This window comes from Sinocyclocheilus anshuiensis, unplaced genomic scaffold, assembly GCF_001515605.1.
Source record: "Sinocyclocheilus anshuiensis isolate Anshui unplaced genomic scaffold, SAMN03320099.WGS_v1.1 scaffold787, whole genome shotgun sequence".
Lineage (NCBI taxonomy): Eukaryota > Metazoa > Chordata > Actinopteri > Cypriniformes > Cyprinidae > Sinocyclocheilus > Sinocyclocheilus anshuiensis.
The window spans coordinates 523,293-534,867 of record NW_015548230.1 but is presented as its reverse complement, the minus strand read 5'-3'; the positions used below and the strand labels follow the sequence as shown (position 1 = coordinate 534,867).

Sequence of the window (11,575 nt, the reverse complement as noted above, 5' to 3'; positions counted from 1 at the left end):
AAAAAATTGACCCTTATGACTGGTTTTGTGGTCCAGGGTCACATTTGTTGAATATTAATTACATTATTTATTTACATTATTATGATATTATTCAGTATAATATAATTTAAAACATTTAACTTATTTTTTTTTACTTTTTACAAAAGGGGAAAAACATGATATAATATAATTAGATAAAGTTGATTGATTTCCCCAAAGAGGGAATTCAATGTAATATTCTTTTTTTCTTATTTATTACATTTGTTGAAAAAGAAAAAACAATCTGAATTTGTAGTTTTATAATGATTTATAGAAAATATATGTTTATAAGGATTTTGTAAGCATTATGTTTTTAAAAGAGTTTAGTCCATTCAGGCTATTTTGTCCTGTTCATGTAGGTGGTTTGTGATGGGTCCTGCCCGCTCTGGAACAGGCATCCACATTGACCCGCTCGGCACGAGTGCGTGGAATGCTCTGGTGCAGGGCCACAAACGCTGGTGCCTGTTCCCCACCCACACACCTCGTGAGCTCATCAAGGTGACACGAGAGGATGGGGGGAACCAGCAGGACGAGGCCATCACCTGGTTCAGCGTCATCTATCCCCGCACACAGCAGCTCACCTGGCCAGCCGAGTTCAGACCGCTGGAGGTTCTTCAGCATCCTGGAGAGACTGTGTTTGTGCCCGGTCAGTTACTGCACTGAGCTGACATGCAGTTTACCAAAAACTCCTACTAGACACGACGCGGCGGCAACAACAATACTACAGCGGGCGTAGTGAGGGCGTGTTTAAACGAGGCGTTTTAGGAGGGCGTGGACGAGTCTTAACTTTTATAAAGAATATCTCTTTGGGTTTGAGACTTTAGTCTTTGCAACTTTAGGGATCTTATCTATTCACGAACAGCTTGTAACACTCCAAAGAGAAAGGAAAACTTGAAATCGCATCATATGACCCCTTTAAATCTTACCCTGCCAGCGTTTTTTTTTTAAGTTGCCAGCCACCGCTAGCATTTGAACAAAAAGCTGAGAAAATCGCATTTTTAGTAAAAGACTATGTCTGGATCAGATTCAGAACGATGATCAAAACAAATCACTTCCATCAACACATCCAAAGCTTGCATGGTCCTATACCGCTTCCTGGATCGACATTTCATTCTATAACATTAGGCAGTTTTGATTTATATAATGATTAATGTTCTTTATTTTACTTATGCATCTGCTTATATATGCGCGATTGCTTGTTTCTGCTTCTTTGTCGTGTTTTGATCGAGACGTTCAGTACTCCTTCAGAAGATGCATAATAGCGCCTCTTACCGTACACCAGTGAAAACACAGAAATCTGGAAAATTACGTCAATGGCGGGGAAAGAGTTAATGATAGAAAATTCACAAGACAGAATGACTATCTGGCATTGATGCTTAATTTTTATACTTGCAAGAATGTGTATGTAACCAGATAGTTTCAATGTTTTATTGACGTTATTGTTAATCATGTTCCATCATTTTGTGCTGACATGGATTATCAGTTATATTATGAGTTTATCATGAGTTAAACTGCAGCCTCAGTACTGAAGTGCTGAGCAATGCCTATACATAACTTTAAACCACATGGCATTCAAGCTTCATACCACATGGTATTTATCAGACTAGAAAGGAACCCATGGCAGTTCAGGCTTTGTTAGTCTCATTTATTGACTTTAAATAGATGTTGCCATTACAAAGCACCATCTGAGTGCAATTTAGCTGCTCGGTTAAGTGCAAAACAGAAAGTATCAGTATGAAAGCGGGTGAAGTGTAGAAGCCTTCTGCTCTTAAGACCTATATTCATAATGAAAGATAGATGAAAATGCAAAACAAAAGAGCACTTGGGTCAATCACACCCCATCATCCCATCTGAACAAAACAAAAACCATCTGACAGATACAGACTTGACTTTATTGTTCATAGTAATGTATTAAAATGCCATCTATTTTGTCCTTGGCCATTTTTGAGAAACAGCGTTTTATCATACGAGCCCAGTGTAGATTATGTCAGAAATGTATTATATTATACAATTCTCAGCGCCTGAAAATAGTGCCCAGCATGCTCCCTGTGCAAGCAGGTGGTCACGTTGGTTATGTTGACGGATTTAGCCTATTTAGCCTTTCGCCGGGAATGAGAGTATAGTTCCTAGCCATAGCCAGAAAATCGCAACTTTTTATTTTCCGTCGGTCTTAGTACACGGTGTAACTACAGAAGAGTCAAGTTTTAAATAGGAAAAATATCGAAACTCTTTGGTCATTTTTGAGCGAGATGCTAACGGTCTAATCAGATTCAGTGATCTATGCTAAGCTAAGCTAAAAGTGCTACCGCCAGACCCGGAGATCGGCTGAATGGATTCGAAAACGGTAAAACTCAACTGTTTAACTCCAGGGGAGTTGGAAAATGAGCCTATTTTCAAAAAAAGTGGAGTGTTCCTTTAAGTTGATTATATCTAAGCAACAGTAGAGATGCAAAATGATGAAAAATAATGCAGTTCAAATCCACACGTTTGTCAAAATAATATATTTTTGTGTACCCAATCATGCAGCCGTGATTGGAATTGGGGTTGAAACCCATGTTTTGTGTTTTCTGTAGGTGGATGGTGGCATGTTGTTCTCAATCTGGACACGACTATTGCTATGACCCAGAATTTTGCAAGCACCACCAACTTCCCCATTGTGTGGCACAAGACTGTGCGAGGTCGCCCCAAACTCTCCAGAAAGTGGTACCGGTAAGACCCTGCTCTGTCTGATGACTTTGCACCGATTTCTTCCATTTCACTCACTTAAGTTACTTTTTTATTAAAGATGTTTATATTTTTTCTGCTTTGCAAATGGGCCTTGTTCATTTGCTCAACAACAAACCATTTTTCCACTAATAAAGTGTCAAAACTTAGTGTTTTAAGTTGCCCAACCCTCTACAATGTGAGTAAATGACTCGCATATGCAACTAAATTTCCATGCTAGGTGAGCAAATAATGTCTATCGTTAGCCATTGGCTAATAAATTGTTAGATTTCACTCGCCTTCACTCATTTTGAACACCGCATGCTTGAAAGTTTCGCGCTCTGTATTTAAAGCGCACTATTCCAATTCATTTCAATGGATGTGCAGCATATTTGCCGCACCGTAAACTCTAGTGTGAACTGTGAAGGAGCCTGACTCGCCGTATTATTATATGGTCAGTATTATTGTTAGTTTTTTTACTGAATGACCAACAATGTCTCAAGCACCACCACCAGACCTAAGTTCAGCTGAAATGACAAATATGCATTCATACATTTTCACTCAAAATGAAGATAAGCTGATTTGGTGGAATCAATATATACATGCATATACAGTACATGCCAATATAAAAGTCAGTGAAAATATTAAGAAATGAGACGATAGTAATTTAAGAAAAACGATAGTATTGCGCGTCATGTTCAATCAAGCTGAAAGTGTGAAAGTATGTTCCAATTTAGTACGGAATTAGTATTTTGATTATTTAAATGGATTCGTGGTGATGTTTCTCATGTGTGTCTCAGGATCCTGAAGCAGGAGAGGCCTGATATTGCTGCTTTGGCAGATAAAGTCGATCTGCAGGAATCAACAGGCATCGCCTCGGACAGCTCCAGTGACTCGTCGTCCTCTTCCTCCTCCAGCTCCTCCGAGACTGATTCAGAGGTACATTTTGTTCCTCCAGAACCCCAAACACAAACTCTCACACTAGAGTCCGGACATGAGCTGCTCAGATTGATGGTGTGATACACATGCTCACTGACTGACAAATTCTACATGTAACTAGGCCTAGGCAGTATAGCTAAAAAAAAATCTCTATTAAGCTTTTTATTTTTTTACCATTCTGGCATTCAGTAACCTTGTGAGCAGATGGTGAAAACACTGGTTATACAGTCAACAGAAACTAGAGGGCGCTATGAATTCACATCGAACAGTACAGTGTATTATCCCCGGTTACTGTTTGATTTAAATTCATATTCAAATGTCAGAAATTATTCACAATCCTCAAAGTAAACTTTTAATGGAGTCATATCTGTATTTTCTGTACATATTTCTATAACATACGTTATTAACTGTAATAAATACATATTAAACAGCCTGAATGTACACTCATTAAGTCATTTTAATTGATAGTTTGATTCTGCAAGGACACCTTAAAAAGTGTTTTCAACATTGATGATAATAAGAACAATTATTAATAATTGAGCTGCGTATTAGAATCATGTAAGGATGCTGAATATTCAGCTTTACCAAATTACATTTAAAAATATATTCATATAGAAAACTGCTATTTTAAATGGTAATAATATTTCACAATATTACTGTTTATCAAATAATGCAGCCTTGGTGAGCATAAGAGGTTACTTTGATAAAAGCATTTAAAAATCTTACCGACCCCAAATTTTGAACAGTAGTGTAATAAAATACAGTGGACACATGTGCAATTGCTCTATTAATGTTTAATCTATTAATTGATCACTAATTTTAATGACAATGGATTATGGATATTCTCGATCCCTTTCTGTCCTGCAGTAATATGTAGGGCTGCACGAAAATCATAATTGTCGATTATTTCCTTGAAATTGTAATTGCGATTATTAATTACGATTATCACAATTTACATCGAATGATGTTTATAGCATTGTTTGATGCAACGGCATGCCGTATTTTTATGTGAAAATAAACAAACTGAAAACACTCTTAACTGAAAAACCTTTAGTGCTGTTCTATAGTATTAAGCCTCAAATGTCAACTATACATCGGATTGGTTTCTTCTTTAAATGATAAAAAAGTAAAAATATTAATGGTATTATAATGTTATACTAAAACTAAAACAATGGAAAAACCCTTAAGATAACATGTAGAAAGAAAAAAACGCATCTTAAGCGTGCAGAATAACATAAGTGGACTTTGAACGATTAATTGCCGCTTTGAATGATTACGTAACTGTGGCGTCCGTAATTGTAATCGCGATGAGAAATTCGATTAATTGTGCAGCCCTAGTAATATGCATGTAATCCATTTATTTTTATACAAACGTTTCACTCCAAATCAGAGGAACCATCATTTCAATCAAAATGAGAAATTCACAACACCTGTTTAATGCAAGAAATATCACCCAATAGTTATGTTATTGACAGATTTTTACTTTCTCTGTAACTGCATTTTTGTCCTTTTTCCTGAAGGCTGACTCGGGCTCTGAGGGCGACGCCATGACCCATCGCAGAAAGAAGAGGAGAACCTGTGGCATGATGGGGAACGGTGACATCACAAGCCAGGACGACTGCGTGAGCAAAGAGCGTAGTTCGTCTCGGTGACGTGCCGCTCGACAACAGAGGGGCTGCGGCCATAATCGTCTCCTAGACCATGAAATGTCGCACTCTCTCTGTCTGTCACCCTCAGGAGACTCCTGTCCATTAGATACGAGATCGCCGCTGTGTCACGTCTGATAACAAACTCAGCCCTAGTGCGCTTTTAGAGCCAAATATCCAAATGTGTGCTTGCCGGAGGAGCGTTGCATGAATGAGTGAGTGGGAGAGAAGGGAAACCCCTTCCTGTGTTGCCTTGTCTGATGTCAGGCTCTGGACAGGAAGCTTGACGTCTCGCCAACGTCATTAATCTGCGTTTGAGTCAAACACATGTCGTTTTTATATTTCACTGAGGTTATGCGCAGATATACGTGTGAAATGTTTCACGACCCCTCTGAGGTAATACGGTTTGACCTCATGTATAATGTTGCCTTTAGCTCTTTGATCCTAGAAAATAGAGTATTTTATTACCAATTCTACATTATTCTCGAACTGCACTTAAACATGGGTTTCTTGTCTCCGAGTTAGCAGAAAATTAGCCCATAGTACTTAAAACTGTTAAACAGCTGTGATCTGTGGTCCCTTTTCTCACAAAATCATTAAGTCGCAGTATTTTAGATAGGCAAGACTAAACTTTCAATTAGAAGCCCTTTACGAAGTCCTACAAATGCACGAATTAGCAATTCCTTCTGATAGCCTATGAATTAGTTCCCTCATTTTAGTAAATGTTGGCTACGTTGTATTAATTCGTAACCTCATTTTAGTACAATGTATGCCATAGTTTACTAAAATGAGGGACCTAAATAAGTCATGGGAGTGAGTTTTTAATTCATGGCCATGATAAATTAATTTTGTCCGTATGTCATGTGCGGGGCATGTGCATATTACCTAAATAACATTGTAGTTCAGCCAAAAGTTTAAACGCACCTTTCTTCGGTTGGAACTACTGTGAATGCGCAAAATGTCCGGAACGTTTAAACTGATTAAGCACTCGACTTCGAGTCTATTAGCAGTTGAATTCAATAGTTAAATTAGCTCAATCGAATGAAATACGAGGTGTTTTTCTTTTAGAACCCTTCTGCATAAGGGAAACACTAGGAGGCGCTAGTGTTTATTTATTATACAGTGCACAATGAGCCATGCAAAAGAGGGGGAAAAGCGTGCAATCATGAAAATCTGCATTTCCTGTTCAGAATGGAAAAAGTGACTAGCCTATAATGTCTTAAAATGGTTTTGTATGTTTTGAATTCTTTTTTTAACAGAAGGAAATAGCTTAACTCCAAAAATGGTAATCTGTCATGACCGAAATGTTTCAGGGCTATAATAATACACTCTAAAAAATGCTGGGTTAAAAAGGGACAAACTCAGCTATTGGGTTGTTTTGACCCAGCGGTTGGGTTATATTTAACCCAGCATTTTTTAGAGTGTAGACTTCATGTTGTGATGGGTGCTTAATGATCAAAGTGAGTATTGTTGAGGTGTTTGGGTGCTGTTTTCGTGTACGACCGTAATCGTCTATAACACGTCAAGGAGAAAGATGTGGTTAAAAAGTGCCTATTTTTTACCTGATGTTGGTCATTCAAGTTGCTTTGAGTGCTCATATTTCACATTCTCATATCATTTCTCAGAGCTGTGGTTTTGAATTGCAAATACTAATGTTTTAATGAATGGCCTGTACTCTTAGAGGAAGCCTCCCATTCTCATCGCTCCAGATCTTTTGTGTTTTCTCTATAGGGTATGTTCTTACTTAAGCTCCTCATGTTCCATATTCAGCACTGGCTTGGTCATGTGACACCTTGATGTTGCTCAGATCAAAACACAATTAATAATTGTTTAATAAAGGTTTCTATGTATTTATCTTGGTGCAGTGTCTTTGTCCTGCATTTGCATGTTGTCCACTGGGCATATTTAACCGTTCAGAGTGTGACGTTACATTCAAATCACCGTGGCTGATTATTATTGAGCATTGCATGCCATAATTCCTCTTTATACGTCATTGTGGTTATTTATGACAAGATCAGTTTAAAAGGGGTGACGCACCAAATACAAGTGGAATGTCTCTTATTCCAAATCTTTTATAGAGGTAGAATATTTTGCAATACAATAGGATTGAAGAAAAACAATCTCTAGGTTATTCAAATGTTTTTGTGGTAACTTCCATTAAACTCAGCGTATAACATTAAACGATGCAGCTTTCACAAGGATATTTTAAATAATTGTATGCGTAATTTAAAAACTTTTATAACCAAACTAAGTTAAAAGAGCAGTGACAGTCATTGCAGAATAACATTCTTGTTTGTAAGAAAATAGAGGATTGTTCATGTATGCATCAGGTCAATGTTAGTTTTGGATAAAGTTGAGGTTTAAATGCAGTTGCAACTATTGCAACCTAAATGTCAGCACCGGTATCTATTAAAAATCTAACCATTCTGCATAAAAAAAACAAGGATTATGTACTGCATAGTCTGATAAAATTCTATATATTTCTAAAAGATGCAGTAGTGTAAGTTTAGTAGTGATGTATATTGTTCCATCACTGTAATCATATTTGTGCATTTTCAAAACATCTTTTGCGCCTGTTCGGTCAGTGCTGCTTTAATAAGGTGGGCTGTTATGGAGTCAATATAATGCCACATATATATGCAAAATAATAAAGTTTTGCAAAAGAAAATCAAGTTTTGCAAAAGAGTCTTGTGTCTCAAAACCTAATAACCTGCCTAACTAGCATTTATGGGTAACAACAAGAAGCAGCATTTTTAGAATCCTTAGTAGTTGCGTTTGGAACGCAAGTTTGATGCCCATTTATTAGGGCCCAAGCCGCTAAGGCGCAGGGGCCTATTGTTTTTCTAAGGATTATTATTATTTTTCTTTTTCTTTCGAATATCCGGGGCTTTTTGGGGGCCTTAACATGCTCAAAAACTCTTGAATATTTGCACACACGTTGGAATCTGCGGTCATTAGGACGCCGCAGAGGCTGGGACGCGGGCGTGGCACAGGGACTCTACAGCGCCACCTGGAAGGCAGTCTGAAAACTTGATGTATAGCTCACACATGCTTGTACATATTCATATGAAACTTGGTACACATATAGATCTCATTGATCCGAACAACTTTGACGCTGCATGTCATAGGCTCCACCCAACAGGAAGTTGGCTATTCAGGGCTGTGTAAAAAGCGCATGCTCTGGAATTTGATATACTCCTCTGAGGATTTCAAATAGATTACCGCCAAACTCGGTGCACATGATCTCAAGAGATTGGGGATGCTATATTGCCAAGGGATTTTTGATATCTCGAACGGTTTGCCCGTGGCGAGGCGGTGAAGTTATGGCGAGAAATGAGAAACAGGAAGTGTCTAATAGCATCCACATACATTGTCTGATTTTGATCAAACTTCAGGGATTTGTTCATTGTATGATGCTGATCGCATATATGTGACTATTAGGAGTCAAAGATATAGCGCCACCAACTGGCGGCAGGAAGTGTGTCATTTTCAAAATACTTTTAATTCAGCATCTTATTTTTACCCGATTTGCTTCAAACTTCTTAAGAATAATGACAAAACACGGCCGATGTAAAACTGGTGAGGGGATATTGATATCTGAAATATTTTTGCCATGACAACGTGTCAAACTTGAATATTCTTATCGTAATTGCACGACTTTACAACGCTCTATGGATAACAGAAAATTAAAAAACTATAAGACATCTGATCTCACTCTGCCACTCTGCCCCTTGTGTGATGAAGAGGGTGAGGTGGGGCCTGGGTGAGTGTGTGTGTGTTGAGAGTGGGAGTGAGAGAAGGGGAGGGTGAGAGAGAGAGAGAGAGAGACTTTTAAACATCTTTTTATTCACCAGGAAAAAAATAACAAAGTTGTTGTTTTTTTTCCAACAGTTCAGCTCACAGATGAAGACTAAGCTGTAATGAAGGCAAAAATATTTCACAAATATTATAGATAAATAAAATAGTTAAAAAATGCTTATAAATCATTAAAGGTTTTGGTAACACTTTAAAATAAGGTCTCATTTGTTAACATTAGTAAATGCATTTACTAACATGAACTAACAATGAACAATATATTTTCTCAGCATTTATTAATGTTTGTTGATGTTAGTTAATCAAAATGTTCATGTTAATTCACAGTGCATTATCTAATGTTAACAGATAAAAAAGTGGGGGTGTGTGAAGCGGTGGGTGAGAGAGAGAGAGAGAGAGAGAGAGAGAGAGACTTTTAAACATCTCTTTAATCACTTATTAATTAATAAACATAAATAATCAGTAATTTTTTGTTGTTGGTTTTTTTTTTCCATTACAGCTTAAGAAATCTCTTAAGCCTTATCCTTTTCTGTCAGTTTTAGGGACAAAAAAATCCTAATACCACTTAATTTGTAGGACACTGACAACATAATTTGGTAACACTTTGTAATAACTGCACACTATGAATCATTAGGTAAGCATTAGTAAATAGTCAGTTCATCCTTTCTAAAGCATTGTCCCAACATTAATAGTCATTAGTAAGCAGTTTATAAATACAGCTATAAATGCCTTGTTCTTGATTTATAAGCATATCTAGTTTGATTAACTTTTCTGTTTGGAAGATTAATGAGCTTTTAAATCTCCTTTGTAAATGCTTTACAAGGTATAAACAATCCTCACATTAGATGAGCTCACAAAAATAGATGGCTGGCTTATACACCAGACTGCCGGAGGGTTACTGTAAATGCATGTGCCCGCTGGGCACAGTTCTCCTGATGCCACCGGGGTGGTGTTTGCACTGATGGCTTGGGCCCGCCATCGCTGCTTCCAGCTATATTTTTTATTTGTTCTCCCAGTGGGCAATTGATGTTGAAAAGACATTAAATTGACATAAAAATTGACCTAAAAAAAAAGAGGTCAAATAAGCAAATCAAAATGACGTCAAAAACTTGACATGACTTTGATTTGATGTAAATTGAACGTTAAACACATTGGCTTACATATACATTAAACCAATTTCAGTGTGAGATTTACTTCCTATTTTCACCCAATTACCACTGGAAGAAATTGCCATCCAAACGGAATTTAAAATGATGTTACAGCATCTTGATCAAGTCTTGACTAATATGTTAGTCAAAATTGATATCCAGGCGCCTGCTGGGTTATGATTCATGCATTTGAGCTATTCACAATTTAGATGTTGTTTATTAAACAAGATACATTTCTTGAAATGTTACAAATACATAGGCTATTATTTTAAGCGTTCTTGATCGTTCTTCTTTTGGAACTCAGATGCGCGTCATAGTACGCCCCTGAACTGCTGTCTTTGTAGGCAGCCGACTAGGTTTTAACACACAGCCATTTCAGAAAGCGTCTCTGGCACGTGGGCTTTATGCGATCTAACAGTACGAGCTGAGGCGCTCACTCCGCGTGTTACAGGCGTCTGCTCTCGCATGCCACAACAACCATCAGCCTTTCAAACCTACATTTCCATCCAAACTCCACGGACAACAGCAGGCAGTCATGACTATAGACGCGCCCGTTATTTTGTCCGCACTTTTCTTTACGATTATTGCCATTATAGTTGCATCGGCGCTCCTGGCGAAGAAACCTGCGCAAAAGAAAGAACAGAAACAGAAACATCACGAGGAGAGATCAGAGCGGGTTGCTGAATATCGCCAGCCCAGAGTAGAGCAATCAGCTCCAGCTCCAGCTCCAGTACAGGAGGAGGTGATCATTGAAAAGAAAAGTGAAGAAGCCGTTCCTGTCGTAGAAACCGAAGTCTTCCCGGTACAACAAACACCTGTACAGGTAAGATGCGCGCTGGCTGTTCACACACACCTTGCGTTTAGATCTATCTATCTATCTATGATGAATGTAATGCAATAATGTGTTTTTCCCCCATTTGTCTTAACATAAGCTCAGTGCTTCACAATTCTAGTCGGCTGCAAACTGTGTTGGGGAAAGTTACTTTTTAAAAGTAATGCAGTACAGTATTGCGTTACTCCCTAAATAAGTAACTAATTGTCTTAGTTACTTTTTATGGAAAGTAATGCGTTACGTTACTTTTGCGCTACTTTTTCTTCATCTGGACTGGGCTTGCTTGGTTGTTTTTAATATAAAAAGTTATATTTTTGGCAAATATAAAAGTCGTTTCACACCAAAAGTGAAATGAATTGGCCATTCTGGCCATAAACTCTCTAGAATAGAGTTCAGGAACAGTGTTGGGGGTAACGCATTACAAGTAACGCAAGTTACGTAATCAGATTACTTTTTTCAAGTAACTAGTAAAGTAA

The 11,575-nt window shown here is 37.8% G+C and overlaps 2 protein-coding genes across 5 annotated transcripts in view; both read left to right on the top strand.

Annotated features, from left to right (window-relative positions):
* LOC107654591 (bifunctional arginine demethylase and lysyl-hydroxylase JMJD6-like) overlaps positions 1-7,363 on the top strand; it is a 10,526-nt gene extending 3,163 nt beyond the window's left edge. For 2 of the 3 annotated variants that reach the window (XM_016441742.1, XM_016441741.1), the window contains 4 exons: positions 378-664; positions 2,592-2,727; positions 3,522-3,660; positions 5,181-7,361. In XM_016441742.1, the coding sequence (XP_016297228.1) occupies positions 378-664; positions 2,592-2,727; positions 3,522-3,660; positions 5,181-5,312 (694 nt within the window). In that variant the 3' untranslated portion in view covers positions 5,313-7,361. Of the gene's footprint in view, positions 1-377; positions 665-2,591; positions 2,728-3,521; positions 3,661-5,180 lie in introns of all 3 variants that reach the window. The other variant, XM_016441744.1, reaches the window with a different exon arrangement.
* Positions 7,364-10,553: 3,190 nt separating this feature from the next.
* LOC107654590 (protein TsetseEP-like) overlaps positions 10,554-11,575 on the top strand; it is a 26,832-nt gene continuing 25,810 nt past the window's right edge. Inside the window, exon 1 of one of the 2 annotated variants that reach the window (XM_016441739.1) lies at positions 10,554-11,090. In XM_016441739.1, coding sequence (XP_016297225.1) covers positions 10,803-11,090 — 288 coding nt within the window. In that variant the 5' untranslated portion in view covers positions 10,554-10,802. The remainder of the gene's footprint in view (positions 11,091-11,575) is intronic. The other variant, XM_016441740.1, reaches the window with a different exon arrangement.